Genomic DNA, 27,111 nt, shown 5'->3' with positions numbered 1-27,111 from the left:
TCTTGAATTAATTTTTGTATAAGGTGTAAGGAAGGGATCCAGTTTCAGCTTTCTACATATGGCTAGCCAGTTTTCCCAGCACCATTTATTAAATAGGGAATCCTTTTCCCATTGCTTGTTTTTGTCAGGTTTGTCAAAGATCAGATAGTTGAAGATATGCGGCATTATTTCTGAGGGCTCTGTTCTGTTCCATTGATCTATGTCTCTGTTGTGGTACCAGTACCATGTTGTTTTGGTTACTGTAGCCTTGTAGTATAGTTTGAAGTCAGGTACCATGATGCCTCTGGCTTTGTTCTTTTGGCTCCGGATTGACTTGGCGATGCGGGCTCTTTTTTGGTTCCATATGAACTTTAAAGTAGTTTTTTCCAATTCTGTGAAGAAAGTCATTGGTAGCTTGATGCGGATGGCATTGAATCTATAAATTACCTTGGGCAGTATGGCCATTTTCACGATATTGATTCTTCTAACCCATGAGCATGGAATGTTCTTCCATTTGTTCGTATCCTCTTTTATTTCATTGAGCAGTGGTTTGTAGTTCTCCTTGAAGAGGTCCTTCACATCCCTTGTAAGTTGGATTCCTAGGTATTTTATTCTCTTTGAAGCAATTGTGAATGGGAGTTCACTCATGATTTGGCTCTCTGTTTGTCTGTGATTGGTGTACAAGAATGCTTGTGATTTTTGTACATTGATTTTGTATCCTGAGACTTTGCTGAAGTTGCTAATCAGCTTAAGGAGATTTTGGGCTGAGACAATGGGGTTTTCTAGATATACAATCATATCATCTGCAAACAGGGACAATTTGACTTCCTCTTTTCCTAATTGAATACCCTTTATTTCCTTCTCCTGCCTGATTGCCCTCGCCAGAACTTCCAGCACTATGTTGAATAGGAGTCATGAGAGAGGGCATCCCTGTCTTAGTCCTTTGATATCGATGATACAGCATTTCACTGAGATCTTGAAACATTTTTGATAAACTCTTATATGAATACCTTTTGTTAGTTTATTTAGAAATGACTTGAATGTGAGCTTTCAAAGAAAAATTATTAGGTTAAGTTTGCCATCCAGCATCTAGAATTTTACATTTAACATTCTAACACATATTGCTAACCTTGGTCTACAGGGTCACCCCAAGTTACCCTACATGCTTGGAATTCAAGTTTTCCTGAGCCAAAAGAGCAGAGAGCCTGACCCAAGAAGAGTTGGGCAAAAAAAAGAATAAAAGGAAGACCCTAAGAAATACTAATACCAAAGAGATTGTTTAAGAGGAAGACCAGTAAAAATGACTGAAAAAGAGTTGCAAGACAGATAGAAGGAAACTCTAAAAAAAAATTTCACACAATTGTTCCCAACAAGTAAAAATACAACTCATGCAAAAGCCAGAAAGTGGAAAGGGTAAAGAAGGAAAGGAATTATCTCAGTGGTTCACTTTACTGATGGTGATAGGATCTCTTAATATAACCTAGATTTCTTTCACCAAAAGTAAAGTAGGTCTCTATTTTAGGACCACTTACCTCTAAAGTAGAAAAGACAAAGACACCTGGAAGAGTTTCCAAATGTTAGAAAATTAAAGTATTCTCATCTAGAATTTATGTTCTATTATAATCATTTCCCTAGATCCTAAGGGAGTCAGAAGATATGAATTGTAATCTTGGCTCTATTACTGTTTCACCAGGGACAACTATGGTATTCTTTTGGTTAATCAGTTTCCTCATCTGTAAAATAGGGAAGTTGACTTAGATAATTCCTAAAGACCCTTTCAGCTCTGAAATCCTAAGATTATATATAAGCTAGCTACATAAAAACTTATTTAAGGGATGAATACTATTAAATACCTAAAAAAATACAAGGAAGACATCATACATATATAAGTCAAAGGAAAAAATTATAACTCAAATATCAGAGAAATCTGAGAAATAAAGTTCCTAGATCTATTTAAAGTAAAAATAGCCATCACCCTCTAGATGGTAAATGAATCACCAAAATTAGAATCTTTTCCTAGCAGTAACATTTACTGGAGAACAGTAGGAATTTATTTTTTAGAAGAGTGAGACTACAACATCTGAAAAACAGACCAGCAAGAAGAATAAGATACTTGTTCATCTGTATTTCTGTGACTTTTCTCACTTGGTATTATTTGCAACTGTACTTTTCTGTCTGGCAGCAGTGCCAACTTCAGTATGAATCATATATTATTTTTACCATGTTGATTACATATGTTCACCAGTTTAGTTGTCCATATATGCTTGGTGTGGTTTGCAAATACTCGGTGACAAAATCCAGAGCATAGCATTTTCACAGAAAGTGTTTACTGTGAAATTTCTCTTTAGAAGTTTGCTTTTCTTTATAGCTTTGATCCATATGACATCCACATTCCTACATTTCAAATAATAGCTTACACTTAAATTAATAAAATGTTTCACTTTGATACAACATGACTACAGTAGGATGTGGTGGTTCTACAGAGGACCTCGTTTTCTTATGTGATTAGAGATTTGGTCAAATTTGACATCTGCTAAGATTTTCCAAACTATGCTTCTTCAGTTTTATGGTGACTTAGTACTTACATTCTGTTATTCATCAACACTTCACAGAAATACTTGATTTGTCTGAATGAATTAAAAAACCCACAACTGAAGAAAATCAGAAAAACCTGGTTTTAAATATCAAAAGATCCTGAATGAGAAATATTTCTACAGGCCACACTAAGTAAGTTATTGATCACTATACGACTTTGCAGGATGAAAATTGTTGCAAGATTGGACATAAGAAGATAAACTTACTGGTAAATATCTTTCCTAAGGACAGATCTGCCAAGGGGATTGTCAGCCTGGGGAGCCATGGCAACAGAGCCAATCTTCAAAACCACGGTGTCTTCTTTTGCTGCCTGATTAACTGTAACAAAAGAAGGAGATTCATGAATACACTGTGGATCTGTACATAACTTTATGCATAAGGAGAAATCTCTGAGGGAATGGAATAGAGACACATTAAGGTAAGACCAATAAATAAGAAAAAGTAAAATGAAAAAAAATCAAGTTTAAAATAAAAATCTTTGATGCTTTTCTTAACTCTGTTAATACCCATTAAGTGGTTTCCTGTTAAAATGCACAATTAAAATAGCAAAGAAAAGAAAAACAACTCCACTCGCAACATTAAAAATTATGATATTAAATATATATAAGTAATATTGAAGCCAAATGTTTATCTAACTTCACAATCTGCATATTTCTCCTAAATGATTTTCAGCTTTGGGTTCTTAATACTTCATTGTTGTCTACAAATATATTGAAGGATATTACAAAGTCAGTGACAAATTCTCAAAGCCATTTAAATTTACATGCTAAATAATAATTAAATACCACACACACACACAAAGTATATCACTTTAAGCTCCAAAATGTCAGAAAATTCAAAAGAAATATGATGGCTGCAATGTTGAAGATGGAAAACACCAACTATTCAATATGGGAGAACATATCAACCTGTTATTCTAGATACTTTTTAATTTTAATAACTTCTACTGTAAAATTGCTTTAGAAATTGGAACCCCAGACCCCTTTAAAAGTTCTACCTCCTAATGACGTCTAAAACTATGATAAATAATCCCAGAAAACAAAAAAAGGTAAAAGGATGTATCAGTTCTAATTCTTTTATGTGTACTAAATAAAATGATATTTGACTATATGCTCTGATTTAGGGCTGAAGTTCAGCACTTTTTCCGCAACTCAACAGTGAATTCAATGTCTTTTCTAAGGACTATTTGGGATGAAAGGGGAAATTAACGGCCCCATTCATTACATTTACATTTTTTAATTATACTTTAAGTTCTAGGGTACATGTGCACAACGTGCAGGTTTGTTACGTATGTATACATGTGCCATGTTTATATGCCGCACCCATTAACTTGTCATTTACATTAGGTATATCTCCTAATGCTATCCCTCCCCCTCCCCCCGCCCCACAACAGGCCCTGGTGTATGATGTTCCCCTTCCTGTGTCCATAGGTTCTCATTGTTCAATTCCCACCTATGAGTGAGAACATGTGGTGTTTGGTTTTTTGTCCTTGCGATAGTTTACTGAGAATGATGGTTTCCAGCTTCATCCATGTCCCTACAAAGGACATGAACTCATCCTTTTTTATGGCTGCATAGTATTCCATGGTGTATATGTGCCATGTTTTCTTAATCCAGTCTATCATTGATGGATATTTGGGTTGGTTCCAAGTCTTTGCTATTGTGAATAGTGCCGCAATAAACATACGTGTGCGTGTGTCTTTATAGCAGCATGATTTATAATCCTTTGGGTACATCCCCAGTAATGGGATGGCTGGGTCAAATGGTATTTCTAGTTCTAGAGCCTTGAGGAATCGCCACACTGTCTTCCACAATGGTTGAACTAGTTTACGTCCCACCAACAGTGTAAAAGTGCTCCTATTTCTCCACATCCTCTCCAGCACCTGTTGTTTCCTGACTTTTTAATGATCACCATTCTAACTGGTGTGAGATGGTATCTCATTGTGGTTTTGATTTGCATTTCTCTGATGGCGAGTGATGAAGAACTCAAACAAATTTACAACAGAAAAACAATCCCATCAAAAAGTGGGCGAAGGATATGAACAGACACTTCTCAAAAGAAGACATTTATGCAGCCAACAGACACATGAAAAAAATACATTTACATTTTACTCTGTATTCTCCAACAGATGATTCTACTATAGTAGCTGTATAAACCCTGTTTAAAAAATGTTAACAATATACAACTTTCTAGGTCTTGAAGTAAACGTATATTAAAACTTATAATTTCTCTCAAGGAACTACCATCTGCCAAAAATAGAACAGAAAATGACTGGCTGCAAGACCTAAGAAATATCCTGAACAGAACCTGCCTACAAAGGCATACAATCCATATTTCCCAAACTGTGGCGCCCAAAGAATGCAAAAGCTACGAGATTATTTCCAGCTGTATTTCCAGTATATTATTTCAGCGCATTATTTTCAGTATAATCAGTATATTTCAGTATATTTTCACATACTTGGTATGGTCTGATTCAGATTAGTCCAAGGAAAGAAAGTCAGAATTAAGAAAATCAGAAAAAAGTAAGAAGAATAAGATATTCAGTGAGAGAAATAAGGAACCAGAATAAGATAACCATGAAGGGAGGAGGGAAAGGCAAAATAGTAGGAAAGTGGGAGAAGGGAAAGCAAAAGGAGAAAAAAAGAGATGAACTATCATAACAAATATTAGCATATGGATGTCACAGTAAAGACAGTATTTTTACTTCCATAGCAAAAGATCAAATAGAAAACTACTTCTCATGCAGCTGCACTATTTTCAAATGACTTAGAGGTTTGGTTTGATTATAGGTCCTTATAATATGAACATTGTTTACATTTTACAGATCTTGCATTTTATGCCAAGCTTATCAAATAGTTCCATGTGGGTAAAACCTCTGATTAAGCAGCAGGCATCAATTAAATAGTAAGCCTGGAGAATAGACCACACCACAAAGGTGCAATTAGTGTATTTGCTAACTGTTCTTCCAGGCTACAGATACTACTCACCATATGAAAGTCTGAAATGTAATAGAAACATTGCAGTAAATGAGGTACATATGGAGGAGAAATGACGTACTTGGTGTTACATACAAAGCCAGATCCAAGAACAGAATCCTGTCTCTGTTAGGGCCAAAAGTGTTCTCAGTAGATTATACTGACTATGAAGTTATAATAAAAAAAAGAGCACTTAATGCAGATAATTCATAAACTAGATTAAAATAATTTTATTATAGAAAGTATTCAACTTATCAAAATATATCACTGAGATGTAAGAAAAAATAATAAAAATATGTATTTATACATGAAAGTGCCTTGAGTCATTTCTTCAGTTACTTTATTGCCGGAAAAAAAATCAGCTTCTCTTTTTTGGCTTATTTCACCTGTACTTAATAGTTGGACCATATGAGGAAATGTTCCTTCTAGAAATATTTTCAACATGAAAATGAATGCCTTCCTTCCTTGCATTAACTCTATTTTTTAAAATGGAGCCTCATAAGGAACTACTCATTCTAGACATGCTAGATTTTTAAAAGTCGCCTATTATGAAATAAAAAGATTAAGCTGGAAGTCAAACACCTGTAGATTTAGAATCCTGATAGTAACTGCACATAACGTAAACAACATCCAGGTTGAAAAGCAGACTTTCAATATGATTTTTCTAAATAAAATATTAGAATGTTCAATTTTTTTATCATTAACTGAAATTTAGATATGATTAAAGAGTCTTACATTAATGTAGCATATATAATAAGCCTGAAAGATTTCATCTTTTCTTGGGGCAAGAGAGTGTGTATATGTGTGTGTACAGATACATGAATGTACATCTGTGTATGGCATATGAAAAGGCTATAAACAACTCTGAAATCAGGAGTTTGTATCAGTAACCAATAGCTTGAATAAAGACCAGAATTTTCATGCAACTGTCAGATAATGTAAGAATGTTGCTTACAACAAACTTTTCTTAATTTCAACCTGAATAAAAGTGTTTTGGAGACTTCAACTTTCCTTTAAGATTCTCAATATAAACTCAATTTAGTAAAACATCTGAAGTCTCAAGAGTATTCGAAATTGCCTCTGTGTAATGTTATGCTTTTATAAAGCCAAAACTGTTGTGACAGCTTTCAACAAAAGTTTTTAATCAATTATTGCCACACTGGCAGTTGAAGACAAAAGTTTCAATAAATATACAACCAATGACCGTTATGCATATTAATAGAAAGTTTAGTTGCATTTAGTTTACCACTCATCTTTGACACAGATTACTTACTCTGTGACAAGCACAGATTGCTCTGTGATATTTTTATAATAAAGTTTCTGCTGAAAAGTATGATGTAGCAAGATTTAGTTATTTTTTCACACTCATTAAAACAACTTATATATACTTATTATTTTTTTTTTTTTGAGACACGGTCTCCTCCTGTCACCCAGGCTGGAGTGTGGTGGTGTGATCACAACTCACTGAAGCCCTGACCTCCTGGACTCAATTAATTCTCCCACCTCAGCCTCCTGAGTAGCTGGGACTACAGGCCCGGGCCACCATGCCCAGGTAATTTTTGTATTTTTTGTAGGATGGGGTTTCGCCATGTAGCCCAGGCTAGTCTCAAACTCCTGGGCTCAAGCTATATGCCTGCTTTGGCCTCCCAAAGTGCTGGTATTACAGGCATGAGTCACCATGCCTGGCCTACATTTTTAACTTAATTAATCTGATAATCATCTTATTCAAACTTTCTTGTAAAGGCCTTCTAGAATAAAATGAATAGTATACTCTTGACTCCAACTTACTAGAGTCATTAATGATATTTATTTCTAATGAAATTGCTCCTTCAATCATGATTTCCATAGTCCACATTATAGCTTTTAACATGTATTAAATGGACACATCCAATCTCCCATATAAAATATAATGTAAGAATTATCTATACTTTAAAATGGTGAATTTGTTATATGAATTTTACCTCAATAAAAATTTTTTCTCTGACCTTTTCATGGGTGAATTATGATTATTTAAATTAAGAGTAGCAAAGAAGAAAGATAAAGTATAAAAAAACCTAACATAATGTGTCAAAATCTGAAACTTTGGCATGCATTTTTGTATTTGTATTCTTAGCTTAGGCACACAGTCTGGCTATTTATAACACCTCAGATAGAGATGCAGGTACAATTATAAGTAAAGATACAGATATATGCACAGATATAGAGATGCAAAGGCAGAACACAAAAAAGTAAAGATATGAGCAATACATATGCCAGACAAAAGGATTAATACACAAAAAATGTATTAATTAATAAGGAAAAGATAAGCAACTCCTTTAAAAAGTAGCGTACTTTTCACTAATGAGACCTACAAAAGGCTAAAAATAAACTTCTGTTAGGGTAAGAGTAAGAAATAGCAGCCATTTAGGAAGGCAATTTGACATCTCTTACTATTTTAAAGGTATGGAATCCTTTGACCTAGCAATCCTTTTGCTGGTAATTTATTCTACAGATACACACATCCAAGCCACAAAAAAAAAACCACTAAAAAGTTGTTTGTTGCTAAAAATATGCATATTTGCAAAGGATTACACTTAACTTTAAAGTCCACAGAAAAACAAAAGAAATTATGTTTTCCAAAGACAACTATAACAACCTTCCCCCATCTCACATACTCTTATTCAAGGTGATCTTAGGAAGTACCTAGGCACCTGAATTCTGAAATTATATGTTAAAAACCCACCACAGCCACCACCAAAAAAAGAAAAAGCAGCAGCAGCAGAAGAAGAAGAAGAAGAAAAAGAAGAAGAGGAGGAGGAGGAAGCGGAAGCAGCAGCAGCAGCAGCTTTAAAAATAAGATGGCAGAAGTCTGGAAATATTTCTGCAATTACAATTAGTTGAGGGATTTTCCTAGTTGAAGCAACTCAATGGGAAACAATAAAACTGTGTGATATGTAGTATTAATGTTTATAACACAATAAGCCCAAAACAAAAACATATAAACAAACTAAAAAAGCCCCACAGAAAATAAAGTTGTCCTTTTTTTTTCCTCCTCTTTCTTAAATAGCCTGATTTGTAATCTTTTTGTCACAAATATATCAGTGAAACATAACTTGTTGCAATAAACCTTTGGTAAGTATCACAGAAAATAAAACTAGAGTTAAACAATGAACTTCAGACCTCTGCCTCACCACAGAGCTGCTCAGGTGCTCGGCATACAGGTGCTGCTATGCTAAGCGTGAGCTCCCTTTGCTCTTCTTGTTGACTGAACTATGGCATTGTTCAGAAAATACCACAAATCGTGCTCTAATCCACAAGGGCTTCCAAGAAGTTTGGTGGTTCCTCAAAAACAGAATTCCAAACAGAATTACCATGGGACCTAAAAATTCCACTCTTAGCCGTACACCCCAAAAGAACTGAAAACAGGACCTCTAACAGAAACTTCCATGCCAGTGTTCATAGCAGCATTACTCACATTAAACCAAAAAAGGGTGGAAATGACCCAACTGCCCAAAAGATTAATTGATAAACAAAATGTGGTATACCCATACAAAACAGTATTATTCAGCTATAGCAAGGAATGAAGTTCTGATACATGCAGCAACTTGGATGTGCCTTGAAAACATTATGCTAAGTAAAGTAAGCCAGATACAAAAGGATAAACATTGTATGATTCCACTTACATGAAATTTCTAGAGTAGGAAAATTCATAGAGACAGAAAATAGATTAGAGGTTACCAGAAGATGAGGGTAGCTATTACTTAATGGCTACAGAGCTTTTGTTTGGGGTGACAAATACATTTGGAAATAGTGGTGATGGTTTCACAACATTATGAATGTAATTATTGCCACTGAATTATATACTTAAAATGATTAAAGTAGAAAATTTGTCATATATATTTTATCACAATAAAAAAGAGAAAAAACAAGGTTTCCAAATTAACAATGAAAACTATTACATTTATAGGAAAATTTTGCCTTAGAAGGAAACATTTATCACTATAAATAAGACCCATCCAGTGAAGACCACCTAAGGGCTATGACAAACACTGACATGGATGGTGAAAACAAGTCAGTCATGTAGGTTTCTCTCACAGACACTGCCACAAAAATTTGAGTCAAAGAAGCTCTGCAATGAAGATCTAATTGCAATGAAAAAGCAGTTTACTGTGAAAATATTTCCTCACTAACAAATACCAAAGACTTTCAGAAGCTTTCAGGACATCAGATAGATAAGATATTTTAAGACGAATGAGCTAATTTTGAATACAGATCAAATGCCCACATTGAGGAGCCGCTATGTCTGACTCAGAAAGATTTACCAGTGTATACATTATTAGATACCCATTTTAAAAGTCTCAGCCTGGCTGCCAAAGATGCAGAAAAAACAACACACTGATATTGTATCATATCCTTGGTCAAGTTTTAAAACTTAATAAATAGGCAATGAATCATACACATTTGGCTTGTTTTCTAAAATGTAAATTTGTTACTGAAATTGATATTTTGTGGTGTGAAATGGGTTTTCAAGAAGGAAACCCTAAATTAAAACAGTGTAGGGAATAATATGGGATAAATGACTAAATTTAGTGTCCATTATACAATTATTATTCAGACACGATTACATCATAAAATTTGAGAATCATTTATAAATCATCAACATTTCTTTATTAGTAAAAAAGTCTACCGATCAGATAAGTTGCTTTACTTCCTTTTCTATCTCTATCGCCTCTCACTATTTCCTCAGCTTTTTTCATAGAGATTCTCCCTGTATTTTTCTATACCTCTATACCTCATCCCACCTTCTCACCTCTAATATCACATTTTTTCTTACGTTTCAATGAAATTTTGGCCTTCCCAATTGTTTGCATTAAACTGAAAATAATTTTACAATTAAGGAATGGGGAACACAAAACAAACACTTCAAGAAATATTCAGGAAATCATAAAAGTCTACTAACATATTTTAAATGAAATACATGAACTCACTTAAGTTAGAAAAATGAATGTTTTACCAGAGAGCCAAATCATGAGTGAACTCCCATTCACAATTGCTTCAAAGAGAATAAAATACCTAGGAATCCAACTTACAAGGGATGTGAAGGACCTCTTCAAGGAGAACTACAAACCACTGCTCAATGAAATAAAAGAGGATACAAACAAATGGAAGAACATTCCATGCTCATGGCTTGGAAGAATCAATATCGTGAAAATGGCCATACTGCCCAAGGTAATTTATAGATTCAATGCCATCCCCATCAAGTTACCAATGACATTCTTCACAGAATTGGAAAAACTACTTTAAAGTTCATATGGAACCAAAAAAGAGCCCGCATCGCCAAGTCATTCCTAAGCCAAAAGAACAAAGCTGGAGGCATCACGCTACCTGACTTCAAACTATACTACAAGGCTACAGTAACCAAAACAGCATGGTACTGGTACCACAACACAGACATAGATCAATGGAACAGAACAGAGCCCTCAGAAATGATGCCGCATATCTACAACTATCTGATCTTTGACAAACCTGACAAAAACAAGCAATGGGGAAAGGATTCCCTATTTAATAAATGGTGCTGGGAAAACTGGGTAGCCATATGTAGAAAGCTGAAACTGGATCCCTTCCTTACACCTTATACAAAAATTAATTCAAGATGGATTAAAGACTTACATGTTAGACCTAAAACCATTAAAATCCTACAAGAAAACCTAGGCAATACCATTCAGGACATAGGCGTGGGCAAGGACTTCATGTCTAAAACACCAAAAGCAATGGCAACAAAAGCCAAAATTGACAAATGGGATCTAATTAAACTAAAGAGCTTCTGCACAGCAAAAGAAACTACCATCAGAGTGAACAGACAACCTACAGAATGGGAGAAAATTTTTGCAACCTACTCATCTGACAAAGGGCTAATATCCAGAATCTACAATGAACTCAAACAAATTTACAAGAAAAAAACAAACAACCCCATCAAAAAGTGGGCAAAGGACATGAACAGACACTTCTCAAAAGAAGACGTTTATACAGCCAAAAAACACATGAAAAAATGCTCATTATCGCTGGCCATCAGAGAAATGCAAATCAAAACCACAATGAGATACCATCTCACACCAGTTAGAATGGCCATCATTAAAAAGTCAGGAAACAACAGGTGCTGGAGAGGATGTGGAGAAATAGGAACACTTTTACACTGTTGGTGGGACTGTAAACTAGTTCAACTATTGTGGAAGTCAGTGTGGCGATTCCTCAGGGATCTAGAACTAGAAATGCCATTTGACCCAGCCATCCCATTACTGGGTATATACCCAAAGGACTATAAATCATGCTGCTATAAAGACACATGCACACGTATGTTTATTGCGGCACTATTCACAATAGCAAAGAGTTGGAACCAACCCAAATGTCCAACAACGATAGACTGGATTAAGAAAATGTGGCACATATACACCATGGAATACTATGCAGCCATAAAAAATGATGAGTTCGTGTCCTTTGTAGGGACATAGATGAAGCTGGAAACCATCATTCTCAGTAAACTATCGCAAGGACAAAAAACCAAACACCGCATGTTCTCACTCATAGGTGGGAAGTGAACAATGAGAACTCATGGACACAGGAAGGGGAACATCACACTCCACGGACTGTTGTGGGGTGAGGGGAGGAGGGAGGGACAGCATTAGGAGATATACCTAATGCTAAATGACAAGTTAATGGGTGCAGCAAAACAACATGGCACATGGATACATATGTAACAAACCTGCACATTGTGCACATGTACCCTAAAATCTAAAGTATAATAATAAAAAAATTAAAAAATAAATAAATAAAAAGAAAAATGTTTTATAACAATCAGAGAGGTATTTGTAGAAAACAATATCCTTGTATAAAAACTATACCTAGAACTTTTTATATTGTATAGCATAAAACTTTATTCTTATTTTTATCCAGATATAAAACTTCTGTAATTTTATTTTAATAAAATAGTTACAGATACTGCAACATTATTATTATTTTTTTTTCCTTGAGATGGAGTCTTGCTCTGTCGCCCAGGCTGGAGTGCAATGGCACTATCTTGGCTCACTGCAACCTACACCTCCTGGGTTCAAGCAATTGTCCCACCTCAGCCTCCCAAGTAGCTGGGATTACAGGCACATGCCACCACGCCTGGATAACTTTTTGTATTTTTAGTAGAGACGGGGTTTCACCATGTTGGCCAGGCTGGTCTCGAACTCCTGACCTCGTGATCTGCCCGCCTCAGCCTCCCAAAGTGTTGGGATTACAGGCGTGAGCCACTGTGCCCAGCACATGGTCTTTATTAAATGTAATGAACTACCCCAAATTCTTCTCCCAAAACACTGATAAATTTTGTGCAATAAAGACAATCTACTTTTGTTTCCATGGTGTTTTCCTCCCATTCTCAGTTGTAATACCAAAAACAGTTTGATAATCTCCCCAATCTTTTATGTCTGTGTCTCTTCCAAGGTTGTGGGAAAATGTTATTATAACTGAAACTACAGTCCTCAGGGAATTATCTGTATAAAAATGTAGATTTCTGTTTTCTAACCTATGTAACCTTAATGTAAATTACATTCTCTAAAATTTCATTAGGTGCTCCTATATAATAAGGAAAAAGCATAAAGGTCACTACCTTTGCAATGAATATACTGCTTCTTACTTTTCTGGTTAGCGAGTTATCACTTGTAATTGGTAAATAAAGACTAATCCTTTATTCTTAACCATTCTTGTGTTTCTACAAACTATCTGAACAGATGAAAGCAATTGTATACTACTGTCAGAATACAGGATATTCAGAGAATAGTAATTTCACATCTCAAAGTAATTAATTTTAAGATAGCTTCTAAGAAAAGTTAGACATAAAAAGTAGAAACTGGCTTGTATTAAGAATCTGTTAAGTATAATACATTGAATTTAGTTCTAGACACCCTGGTAATTAAGGACTATAAGGTTTGTTTACAAATATTTTATTACAAAAATGATATACCAAGAAGCTGGGGCTACAGGTGTGCACCACCATGTTGGGCTAATATCTTATTTTTGTACAGATGGGGTTTCACTATGTTGCCCAGGCTGATCTGAAACTCCTGGGCTCCAGTGATCCTCCTATCTTGACTTCCCAAAGTGTTAGGATTACAAGTGTGAGCCACTGTGCCTGACCTTGTTTTTAAACAAAATTTTAGTTTTCTTAGATATATAGAACACAACATTTGAGTTTAGTAAAACAATTGACACAAAGTATATACATGCTTTACTGGCAAAAGCCCTGAAGAAAAAAATTCCTCATATGTCTTATCCTACTAACGAAGTCAGATATTTACATAGTATTCTGATGTATTTCCTAATGATTTATAGAATATCTATATTTCCTCTCTATAAAATATACCAAACAACAAAGCACAACCAACTGCTCATATTTTTTAAAAGAAACAAAAAACACCCAGAAAAAACCCAGAAAGCTAAGGTCTCTAGAAGAAAATTATTTAAAATCAGACAAAAAAAAATCAGAAGACAATACCTTCAACAGTTGGCTGCATTTCTTCTGTTTTTGGAATAAAAATTCTGATTACACTTGTGTTGACATAAATCAAAGGTAAATTGCGGGATGTCAGTGTATGGGTCCTCATGGGCTGACCAGGAGATTTTCTTTTCTCTTTTTGGGTCTTTGGTAGTTTTGCTTGAAATATACTTGCAATGGCATTAAGTAAAGGAAAATAAAGAACAATATCAAAAGCTTGTGCTGAAAGAAGAATTTCATGAAGAAAATGAGGCGACCCATCCATTAAGCCTTCAGATAACTTATGAAAACTTCTTCGCTCATTTCTTGATGTTAACTTGTGGCGGACATTTTTTGTTACAGCTTTTGTGTATGTCAGAGAGAGGAATCCATGCTGCTGATGAGTGCCATCTAGAAGTTTTGTAGTTGTCTGTTCCAAAAAAAGGAAATCACAATACACAGTTCATTAAAAACATTTTTTAAAAAATTGGAAAGAAGAAAATGACCTCAGTGAGTATTTTTACCTCTTGGTCTTACCCTACACTTCTTAATGAACACATGACTGATAAATTCTGCAGATGGGGGCAAAAAGCTTCTAAGATGGTTAGAATGACTGAACTAAAGATGGGAATCCTGAGTTCCAGTTCTAGATCTTGAGGGAGGTTATTAATCTTTTTGTGGCTATTTCTGTGACTTCTGCATTTTCTGTAACATTAAGAATTTGAGGCTGGGGTAGCTCATGCCTGTAATCCCAACACTTTGGGAGGCTAAAGTGGGCAGATAACTTGAGGCCAGGAGTTCAGGACCAGCCTGGCCTACATGGTGAAACTCCGTCTCTACTAAAAATACAAAAAATTAGCCAGATGTGGTGGCATGGTAGTACATGCCTATAATCCCAGTTGCTTGGGAGGCTGAGGCACAAGAATTGCTTCAACCCGGGAGGCAGAGGCTGCAGTGAGCTGAGATTGAGCCACTGCACTCCAGCCTGGGCAACAAAGTGAGGCTCTGTCTCAAACAAAAAAACATACGTTGGAAAAGACTATCTTGATTTTATCTTTTCATTTCGTGATAATTTTTCATTATGAGTGCTAAGAGGCTGTCATAAAAAGTATCACAGGTCACAGAAGGGTTGTTTACTCAGGTGAAATTGAAATAACCACATTATATATTTTTATTTGAGACCAAATCTGAATAGGCCAGATGATTACCTTCACTAGACAGGATATAACATTTGTGAAAATGGAGTTTTTCCTTCAATAATTTGGCTAATTTGTACAAAGACAGAGCCTACAAAAGAAGCCTCATTGATGCCATGCTTTGATAACTGAACTAAATAAACAGTTACTGCATATTTAAACAGTAATGTGATGCAACAATATAACATTTGTCTTTCAGAACTTGCCTATTATCAATAGCTAACACATTGTTTATAAAATTATCACTATCCTGTAACTCATAATCTTTGGGTATACTACTATATTAGTACACATATAACATTTAAGTGAGAGTAAAAAAATCATCATAACTTCAATATTTTTGCTAAAACTATCTCAATTAGCTCTCCTATTCAAATTGCACACTATAAACAAGTTATAGTAAAACAGCATGCTTTTAAAAGAGTAAAGTAAAACGTATACTTTTGTATTCCTCAACATACAAAAAGAATATCACTTGAAAAAAATCTTCCTCAACCAATTAATAGACATAAAATATTGTTCTGGAAATTGCTCAGCATAGAATTAGAGGAGAACTGTTATATTCCACATTCCCTGCCCCTCTTTCCAACACCTGAAAAAGTTAGTAGGGTCCAAAGAGGAGATTTTTAAGAGGAGAAGTGAACTGGAACAAAGCAAAAGGAAGAAAATATATTCACATAAACAGAAAAAAAAGAGAAATAGGAAAGCAGGAATGAGTCTGAGCTATATTATCCCATCACTCCTACATTTCTTTTGCTTCCATATTCTTCCTCTCATTTTTTTGCCTATCACCCACTGACGTGGTAAGAGGAAAAAATATGCAATTCAGTTATCATGGCTAATTTTGCTTTTAGACTTTATAATGAAGGAAGATAAGAAAATAAATTATCTTTATATTTTTTAATTGACCATTAAAAAAACCCTGGAAAGTAAGCATTAAATGGTTGTGCAATATAATCATCTTTCCCCATAATGGCCTGCTCTCAAAGCATTTTTCACTGTTCCCAACATTTTCACTCCTTCTCTTCTGATTCCCCTTCTTTTTTATTTCTGCACTCAAAAACAAAAAGATGTATAGCAAAGCAAGAAAAGTGCTACCAGTTTTATCGGCATGTTGCTGGACAATGAGCCATAATGGATGGAGAAGGATTGTTAAGGTATACCCCCAGTGGAAGAGGCCACAGTGATCACAGTGATGTTGTCTGTTCTAAGTGTCTGAACTGGGGAGAGGGTTACTACTGGCCACTAATCTAAAAAATCTAACTCATAATAAATCTTTATTAATTAGCAACATTTGAATCCTGTAAAGAGTATAAAAGGTATTTCAATGTATAAATGTTTTAATTTGGAAAAATATTTTAAACATGTGGAATGTAAGCATACTTGAAAGATAAGCTACATGAAGAAAGGGTGTTGTTTTTTTTTTTTAACTGCTGCATGCCTAACTCCCTTAACATAAGGTAAAAAGTGAATACTAGTTGAGGTAATATAAATATCACTTTTCATACAGTAATAATACTTTATACTTTTTAAAATAAAATGTTAAAAAACACTAAGTAAAGAAACTTTTTAAATGGCATTTAATTTACAAATTTGGAAAAAATTTCTGAAGAACATTAATGATAAATTTAGGGTTTCTTTATGAATATTTGTTAAAATTATTAAGAATGTTTTTCATAGACACTAATGAACATTCAAAGAGAGGAAAATAAATCTAAACACTTCCTCTAACACAAAAGTCACATTTTTTCCTGCACTAAAGATTAGAGACTATTGCTAGTAAAAGCTCAAAATAAAATCAGAACATATCATTTGCTATGCAAATACACTATTAAAAATTATATTTAAGAACAAAGTTAACTTTAAGAATATCAGTTAAAAGAAATAGCTTAAGAACATATCCAGATATGTTGTACCATTAAAAAAGCAAGGTCTAAACTTCTAAAAGTCACTGATACAGCCTTGTGTTCATCTACCTAATCAATGACAGAAATCAATCTTGTTTAGATTCAAGAAGGTACCACACAAGTTACTTTGAATTAGTTGTAAGAAAATAATGGCATAATAATAGAAAAAAAATTTTAAAAAGCAATCTTATTAAGAATCGTAAGAGGAATGACAAAAGCAGTATTGGTCAACTCTTGATCATTCAATACATGCACAATTTAAAAAAATTTAATGAATGTCCTACTTTGATTTCCTTATATTGATGGTAAAATCAGTCTTTACTCATGCAAGTGACCCAGAAACAGGTTATCGTGGAAAAGCAGCTTTATGGTTTCAAATTACATTATACTTCATTTATAAAGTTTATGATATGGAGGAAAACACAAATCAAGAGTTGACTCTATGAATCACTCAATTCCTTCTCTGGGTTCCTGTTAATGGGAGCTGTGTAGCATAATTTAAAAGTAATTTCTTACAGAAGGAAAGAAGCCAGAGCAATTACTGAAAGGGTCCTGCTTGCTGATGGGTCGAACCAACAAGGTGCGTCTGTTCAGCTTGTCAGTACAGGAAAGGAAGACACCTCCACATTGCCCCAAAGACCAACACTCTTCCCCAAGGCTTGAGGTGATGGACAGGAGCAAAGAAGGTGAAAAGACAAAAAGCAATAAAAGCCATAAGCAAAAAAAAATCTGGATAGTTTTAAATTCTCCTCAAGTTTGCATAAATTTAGGTTTGAGCAACTGCTAGGTATGGCCTCTGCCTGGACCATCTTCTGCAAAAGCAATGTTAATGAAAGTAAACAAAAAATAATTGCTTTTAGTATAAAATTACTACTTCTAGTTTATGGTAAAGAACAATCCAGCATGAACTCACATAAGAATTGGGAAACAATTCCAAAAAGTCAACATAATAGTACATTAAAGATAAAGTATATTAACAAAAGCAAGCCTACCTTTGCCTTTTTGATAAATTTACTTAATTGTTATAACAGGAAGATGGTTACAAAACAAGAGCAGTTTCAAAGAATAAATAGCTTTAAATTTACATGTAATTTTGAAGAAACAGGCTAATAAGAATTTATTCTGAACTCAAATTCTTGTAACCATTAGTCCTATTTTATGAAATAACAAAGATAAACAGTTTAAAGTATATTTTCAAAAATCATAGTAACTAAATGGGTCTCACCACAGATTTTTCTTTGCATTGTAGAAATACTCCTTCAAAATGTCCTGACTGCCAACCTTCCCCTGGCCTGGAAAACATAAGTTCACCTTATCTGTTCTCTTCAATTTTTCTGAGTTAAGAAATTGAACATACATAACTATTTCAAATAAGTCTAAAGTTCACAACACTGCACTGAACTAAAACATAAATCTGACAATGCAATCAATAGAACAATTTACATTAGCACCACACTCTGATAGTTCTGCATAAGAACATTTGTCTTCATGGTAAATTATATATTTATTTGGCTGATTATTTACTTCCATCTCCTCCATAAGAGTAACATCTATGTCTATTTTTCTTTTTTAAAGATGGAGCCTTGCTCTGTTGCCCACGCTGGAGTGGAATGGCACAATCATAGCTCACTGTAACCTTGAACTCCTGGGCTCAAGCAATCCACCCACCTCAGTCTCCCCAGCAGCTGGAACTACAGGCATACACCACCATGCCCAGCTACTTTTTGTGTGTATGTGGTGATGGGGTCTTGCCATCTTGTCCCAGCTGGTCTCAAACTCCTGGGCTCAAGCAGTGCCCCTGCCTTGGCCTCCCAAAGTGCTGGGATCACAGGTGTGAGCCACTATGCCAGGCTATTTTTCTTAAACACTACATCCCCAGTACTCATTTAGCATAGCACTTGGTGCATACCACATACACAACAAACGTATGTTTTTAATAAAGTAATAAATTATCTGAATATTTATAATTTATATAAATTTAGCAGTACAGTCAGGGATAAAGTACAACATAATATGTAATATTCATGACATTAAAAATTATTTCAGCTAAAATATTGTATTGATATATCACTTGCAAAGATCATTTTGATACAGACACATACCATTTCAAAGGAACTGAAGAGTTGAACATTCTATTATCAAAAGCCAATTAATAATTCACTGTTTAATATGACAAAAATAATTATCATATCCATATACATATCATCTGTGAGATGAGAAAGAGTCATCAAAGTGCTTAGGAAATGAGCTATTGCTCCATCTCAGTGCATGATTATATTGGTATAGAGAATGGATGGGAAGTATACAGCAAAAATCAGAGCCATCAACTGTGTTGCAGGCATCTTAGCAAATATAAAATATAGAAAATAAATTACGTAAGATTATTAGTAAAAGTAACTTATTTCTTTTAATATGGCAATGTATATATTTATGAACAGATTTGTCATCTTATAAAACAAAATTTTATTATACTCCATACATGAACAAATACTAAGTAAAATTAATCAATGTATCTGTTAAGAACCCTCTTTGAGAACAAGTACAGGCATACCTCGGTTTTATGGGCTTTGCTTTATTGCACAGTGCAGATATTATGTTTTACCCAAATTGAAGGTCTGTGGCAGCCTTACATTGAGTAAGTCCATCAGCACCATTTTTTCCAACAATATATGCTGACTTCCACTCTCTGTGTCACATATTGGTAATTCTTATAATATTTCAAACTTTTTCATTATTATTATATCTGTTATGGTGATCTGTGATCAGTGATTTTTGACGTTATCATAATTATTTCAGGACATCATGAACAGTGCCCAAATAAGACACAAACTTAATTGATTAATGCTGTGTGTTTTCTGATTGCTCCACTGACCCCACTATTTCCATCTTTCTCCCTCACCTCAGGTCTTCCTATTCCCTGAAACATAACAATATTGAAATGAAGCCAATTAATAACCCTACAATGGCCCCTAAGTGTTCCAGTGAAAGAAGAGTTGCAAATCTCTTACTTTAAATAAAAATCTAAAAATGATTAAGCTTAGTGAGGAAGGCATGTCAAAAGCTGAGATAGGCAGAAAACAAAGCTTCTTGTGCCAAGTTGTGAATGCAAAGGAAGGTTCTTGAAGAAAATTAAAAGTGCTACTCCAGAGAACTTGCAAATGATAAGAAAGTGAAACAGCCTTACTGCTGATAGGCAGGAAGTCTGAGTGGTCTGGGTAGAGGATCAAACCAGACACACCATTCTGTTAAATCCAGAGCAAGACCTTAACTCTTCAATTCTATAAATTGAGAGAAGACAGCTGCAGAAGTTAAGTTTGAAGCTAGCAGAAGTTAGCTCATGAGGCTTAAGGAAAGAAGCCATCTCTATAGCATTAATGTGCAACGTGAAGCAACAAGTGCTGATGGATAAGTGGCAGTAAGTTATACAAAAAAATGTAGCTCAGTTCACTGATGAAGGTGGCTACACTAACAGATTTTCAGTGTAGACAAAACAGCCTTCTCTTGGAAGAAGATGCCATCTAAGACTGATAGCTAGAGAGGAGAAGTCAATGCCTGGGTTTAAAGCCTCAAAGGACAGGCTACTCGCTTGTTAGAGGTGAATGCAGCTGGTGAAGTTGAAGATAATCCTCATTTACCTTTCTGAAAATCCTAGGACCCTTAAGAATTATGTTAAATCTACTCTTCTCCTGTGCTCTATACATGGGAACAACTAAGCTTGGATGATAGCACATCTGTTTACAGCATGGTCTCCTGAATATTTTAAGCCCTTTGTTGAGAACGACTGCTTGTTGAGAAAAAAAAAATCTAGTTCAACCATTGTGGAAGTCAGTGTGGCGATTCCTCAGGGATCTCGAACTAGAAATACCATTTGACCCAGCCATCCCATTACTGGGTATATACCCAAAGGACTATAAATCATGCTGCTATAAAGACACATGCACACGTATGTTTATTGTGGCACTATTCACAATAGCAAAGAGTTGGAACCAACCCAAATGTCCAACAACGATAGACTGGATTAAGAAAATGTGGCACATATACACCATGGAATACTATGCAGCCATAAAAAATGATGAGTTCGTGTCCTTTGTAGGGACATGGATGAAACTGGAAAACATCATTCTCAGTAAACTATCGCAAGGACAAAAAACCAAACACCGCATGTTCTCACTCATAGGTGGGAATTGAACAATGAGAACTCATGGACACAAGAAGGGGAACATCACACTCCGGGGACTGTTGTGGGGTGGGGGGAGGGGGGAGGGACAGCATTAGGAGATACACCTAATGCTAAATGACGAGTTGATGGGTGCAGGAAATCAACATGGCACATAGATACATATGTAACAAACCTGCACATTGTGCACATGTACCCTAAAACCCTAAAGTATAATAAAAAAAAAAAAAAGAAAATATTACTGCTCATTGACATTGCACCTGGTCACCAAAGAGTTCTAATGGAGAAATACAAGGAGATGAATGTTGTCTTCACGCCTGCTAACATCCATTCTTCAGCTCATGGATCAAGCAGTAATTCTGTCTTTCAAGTCTTATTACTTAAGAAATACATTCTGTAAGTCTACAGTGTGTTAATCCATTTTGTATTGCTATAAAGGAATACCTGAGACTGGGTAATTTATAAAGGAAAGAGGTTTATTTGGCTCATGGTTCTGTGGGCTGTACAAGCATGGCACTATCATCTACTTGGCTTCTGGTGAGGCCTCAGGAAGCTTTTACTCATGGAAGAAGGCAAAGCAGAACAGGTGTGTCACATCTAAGAGAGTAAGCAAGAGAGAGCAGGGAGATGCTATGCTCTTTTTAAATAACCAGCTCCTGCATGAACTAAGAAATCGAGAGCTTCACTTGTTACCGTGGGGAGGCACCAAGCCATTCATGAGAGATCCTCCCCTATGACCCAAATATCTCCCACTAGGCCCAACCTCCAACACTGGGGATCACATTTCCAAATGAGATTTGGAAGGGACATATACCCAAACTGTATCAGATAGTGATTCTTCCAAAGGTTCTAGGCAAAGTAAATGGAAACACCTTCTGTAAAAGATTCACCACTGTAGACACCATTAAGAACATTCATGATTCATGGGAGGAGGTAAAAATATCAACATTAACAGATGTTTGTAAGAAGTTGATTCCAGCCCTCATGGGTGACTTTGAGGGTTTCAAGACCTCACTGGAGGAAGTAATGGTAGATGTGGTGAAAACAATGTGAGACCAAGAATTAGGAGTGGAGCCTAAAGATGGGGCTGAATTGCTATAATCTCATGATGAAACTTGAATGGATGAGGAGTTGCTTCTTATGAATGAACAAAGAAAGTGGTTTCTGGAGATGGAAACTACTCCTGGGGAAGATGCTGGGAACATTGTTGAAATGACAACAAAGGATTCAGAATATGCCAGCAGCAAAGTGTGACAGGACTGATTCTAATTTTGAAAGAAGTTCTGTTGTGGGTAAAATGCCACTAAACAGCATCACATGCTACAGAGAAATCTTTCATAAAGAAAGATTCAATCCATGTGGCAAACGACATCATTGACTTACTTTAAAAAATTGCCACAGCTACCCTAACCTTCAGCAACCACCACCCCGATCAGTCAGCAGCCATCAACAAGACAAAACCTTCCATCAGCAACAAGATTATGACTCACTGAATGCTCAGATGATCATTAGCACATTTTAGCAATAAAGTATTTTTAAATTAAGGTATGTACATTTTAAAATACATAATGCTATTGTACACTTCACAGACTAGAGTGTAAACACAACTTTATACACACTGAGAAACCAAACAATTTCTGTCACTTCCTTTATTGAAATATTCACTTTATTGGAGTAGTCTGGAACTAAACTCTCAATATGTCCGAGGTATGCCTGTATAGTATTTATTTTAATAACCAGCCAAATTAAAATAGAAAAAGTCTTATGGTAACTTTGTTCAAAGAAAAATACAGATTTTCTTATATTCATTATTCATTATTTACCTGCTTCTATAGTGATCAATATTGAAACTCTCTATTTTACATTTCACTTTGGTATATACATCTTGGACATCTATGGAAGCACTGAGATCTTCTAGTTCACTGACCATACAAACCTCTGCAATAAGAAACAAGCAGTAATATCAACACAATCTTCACAATTAATATTAAAACTTTCTTTTTTTTTTTTGAGACAGAGTCTCGCTGTCACCTAAGCTGGAGTGCAGTGGTGCAATCTCGGCTCACTGTGGGCTCCACCCGCCGGGGTTCACGCCATTCTCCTGCCTCAGCCTCCCAAGTAGCTGGGACTACAGGCACCCGCCACCTCGCCTGGCTAAATTTTTTTGTATTTTTAGTAGAGACGGGGTTTCACCATGTTAGCCAGGATGGTCTCGATCTCCTGACCTCGTGATCCGCCCACCTCGGCCTCCCAAAGTGCTGAGATTACAGGCGTGAGCCACCGCGCCCGGCCAACATTAAAACTTTCTATTTTACATTTCACATTGATAAATGCATGCTGGATATGTACAGAGGCACTGAGATCACAAAAGCTTCTAGAATAATAAGCAAATCAGCATAGGCCTGTTGATTAAGATAAGACATTTATTTCAAGAAAGGGGAAAGCCCAGTTAATGTCTGGAGTGTTATATTTGATATGTCAAAGATTTTTCCCAATACTTTTAGTGACAATACTGTCATGTATCAATATGATCACTGAGGAAAATTCCTCATGGTCTTTTAGATGAATTTTAATACAAACAGGACAAAATTTATGTATTACAAAGTCAAGGAAAATATGTACACATAAACCTTTAATGTTAATAAGACTCAATATTTTAGCACTGCAACTAGAAATTACTTGAATTAGAGCTAATAATACTTAATTATAAATGACAATAATAAATTACATTTAATATTTTTTCCAAAATAGCATTTAATATTTGCACTTTTTAGTAAAGAAGAAAAGCAATCCAGGCCGGGCATGGTGGCTCATGCCTGTAATCCCAGCACTTTGGGAGGCCAAGGTGGGCAGACCACCTGAGGTCAGGAGTTCAAGACCAGCCTGACCAACATGGAGAAACTCCATCTCTACTAAAAATACAAAATTAGCCAGGTGTGGTGGCGCACGCCTGTAATCTCAGATACTCGGGAGGCTGAGGCAGGAGAATTGCTTGAACCCAGAAGGCAGAGGTTGCAGTGAGGCAAGGTCACGTCAGTGCACTTCAGCCTGGGCAACAAGAGCAAAACTCCGTCAAAAAGGAAAGACAGACAGACAGACAGACAGAAAAGAAAGAGAGAGAGACAGAGAGAAAGAGAAAGAAAGAAAGAAAGAAAGAAAGAAAGAAAGAAAGAAAGAAAGAAAGAAAGAAAGAAAGAAAAAGAAAGAAGGAAAGAAAGAAAGAAAGGAGGGAGGGAGGGAAGAAAGAAAAGGAATCCTGTACCTGTGCCTTTATTTTCAGGATCCGGAGCAAAGAGCTTTATAGTAATTTTGGGAAGCACCCACTGCATCCATAAACTAACACGTCCACTGGTTCCGCCAATATTACTTGTAGTTTGTTCCAAGGTCACAGAATCTGAGAATGGTGAGTCCTCACCTGCTTGTATAGAATCTCCCTGGGATGAGGAGAAAAAAAAAATCTTATTTTGTAACATAAACAAAAATAACAGAAAATATAAATTATAATTTAAAATCAACAATTATTATTTGTAACTTTTTCACATCTTATATGCAAATGATAATCATGTTAATACCAATACATAATGCTAATGTATAAACATATACTTCTCAAATGATTTTTATTGTTAGAAAGCATATGCATGTTTCCAACTTCCTCTAAAAGTAGTTAAGATCTAGAAAAGGTTAAGATTAAACCAGTGAGTATGTTCTTATAGAGTAGAGTCTGCAAGCTACAGTGAAAGGGCTAATCTGTCTGTACTGGGGAATAAATTTTTACTAGATCACAGCCAAATCCATTCATGTACTGATTGCATATGACTTCTTTTCAGCAGAGTTGAGTAGTTGCTACAGAGAAACTACAATCCACAAAGTCTAAAGGTATTTACTAACTAGCCCTTTACAGAAAAATATTTGTCTACCTCTTCTATAGAGTATTTATAATGGAATCTAGAATAACTATAGCAAAGTGATTATCAGTTTAAGAAACAGCAAAATATTAATCATGCCTTGCATGTTAATTAAGGAGACATTAAAAATTAGTAGATTTGACAATAGATTTTTAAAAATGTTTTATATGGTTAAAGTTTCTTAGTGGAATAGAGCATAAGCAAATACATACTGAACTCTGAATATGTATAAGGTCCTAAATTCAGTGCTAACGAACTTGCTGTCAAAGGCTTTTTTGTTTTGTTTTTGGTCTTTTCAGCAGCTTTTAGCAGGCCAGAATAAAATAAACTCTTTTATTTAAAGTTGAATTGGAAATGAATAGCTTCAGTCTCAAATGCAGAAGACATGCTGCAATCATTGATATGTTGAGTTCTTTTAGGATTAGCTATGAAGTACTGGGTTCCTAAAATCCCAAACTTTGCTGTCCGTTTAAAACTTGCAAACAAAACTTGAGAGCTTAAACCCATATACTCTGAAAACTGATCAAACACAATATAACATTCTTATTTGTTTAAAAGATGTATATATATTTACGTATCAGTTACAGATACTTAGTTAAGCTTAGTCTGGCAGGCAGTATGGTGTACGGGGTTAAGGAAGTCAGATGCCAGTCATGTGATTTGAAAGGCAAGTAGTTTAACTTTTCAGAGTCTGTTTACTCCTCTGTAAAATGGGTATTATAGTGATATTTATCTCTTACAGTTAAGATTAAATAGCAATATGAATGTGAATGAAGAATATACACATAGAAAATAGTTCATAAATTGTAGGTATAATTATCATTATCAAGTTGAACTAATGCTTAAATTTTTCACTCACATTCTTATAGAATTCCCATTTTCTCATCTTTCTAACTTCAGACACGTTTTGTTTTGCTGTGTATCCTTAACCTCCAATAGTTTATTGTTGCTTTGAATGTCTCAAACAAAAATATTAATTTCCTATGCTAACGAGTCATAACCAGTAGTCAACTGTCAGAACAAAACACCCCTTAAAATTTAAACAAAGACAATATAATATGGTCAGTATTCCATTTTCTATAGACAGGTTGTCAGAGCAGAAGCCACTAATCTCTAAACACTTAAAAGCAGGAATAATAATTAAAATCCTGTACAAAACAAACCAAAGTCCCAGCTCTCATTACCACAGACATGCCATCTAGACAAAGGTATATTCAGCTCCTACATGAGGCTTTTATTTTAACCTCATTGTTTTATAAAATCGTTCAGTCAAAAGAAAATTCAATTTCCCTGCAACCTCAGAAGGAGGTCCAATGGGGAAGATTTTCACAGAATGACAGGCAAGTGTTTATTGTAAGAACACTTAGGCACCAAGCATAGCAAAGTAACAGTGTTCTGGGATTTACTGTTAGAGAAAATTATAGAGTTAAACCTGAAGACAGTATAGTTATTCTTTGTCCCAAATACACCAAGCAAAGCAAATAGCTCACTGTTTGTGGGGTTTTCATACAAATGCTTTTACAAAATAAGTAGTTCTAAATCTGCTACAATAGAAATTCCCACAACTTGAGAAGCTATAAAAAAAATCAGTTTTTTGGTTAGCTGTCTAACGTAACACAACATCTAATAAAAAGCACAAACTAATTCCAGATAAGGATGCTTATTAAATAAAAGGCAATATATATAGCCTTTCTTTATGGATAGGTTTATAGAGTAGAAGTATCCTTAAATTAAATCTTCCCTCCAACAGACAGAAGAACATCATATTCCAAGGATGGAGAACTGAGAGAAAATAGCATCTCAAATCAGTAAGACTTCAATTTTTAACACTACTTGGTATACTTGGTAAGAATGCTAAGAAAACTGTGGCTGCAAATTTAGTA

General features: G+C 35.1%; 1 protein-coding gene across 17 annotated transcripts in view; it reads right to left on the bottom strand.

The window, feature by feature from the left end:
- VPS13B (vacuolar protein sorting 13 homolog B) overlaps nucleotides 1-27,111 on the bottom strand; it is an 897,698-nt gene that overhangs the window by 365,600 nt on the left and 504,987 nt on the right. For 8 of the 17 annotated variants that reach the window (XM_063642860.1, XM_063642862.1, XM_063642861.1 and 5 more), the window contains exons 26-30: nucleotides 24,586-24,757; nucleotides 23,147-23,261; nucleotides 18,372-18,438; nucleotides 14,065-14,473; nucleotides 2,781-2,892 (exon numbers count right to left, since the gene is read on the bottom strand). In XM_063642860.1, the coding sequence (XP_063498930.1) occupies nucleotides 2,781-2,892; nucleotides 14,065-14,473; nucleotides 18,372-18,438; nucleotides 23,147-23,261; nucleotides 24,586-24,757 (875 nt within the window). Of the gene's footprint in view, nucleotides 1-2,780; nucleotides 2,893-14,064; nucleotides 14,474-17,662; nucleotides 17,805-18,371; nucleotides 18,439-23,146; nucleotides 23,262-24,585; nucleotides 24,758-27,111 lie in introns of all 17 variants that reach the window. The other 9 variants (XM_055286878.2, XM_063642854.1, XM_063642855.1 and 6 more) reach the window with 2 other exon arrangements.

This window comes from Symphalangus syndactylus, chromosome 7 (assembly GCF_028878055.3).
Source record: "Symphalangus syndactylus isolate Jambi chromosome 7, NHGRI_mSymSyn1-v2.1_pri, whole genome shotgun sequence".
NCBI classification, from domain to species: Eukaryota; Metazoa; Chordata; class Mammalia; order Primates; family Hylobatidae; genus Symphalangus; species Symphalangus syndactylus.
The sequence above is the reverse complement of the archived record's forward strand: the minus strand, read 5'-3'. Positions and strand labels throughout refer to the sequence as shown.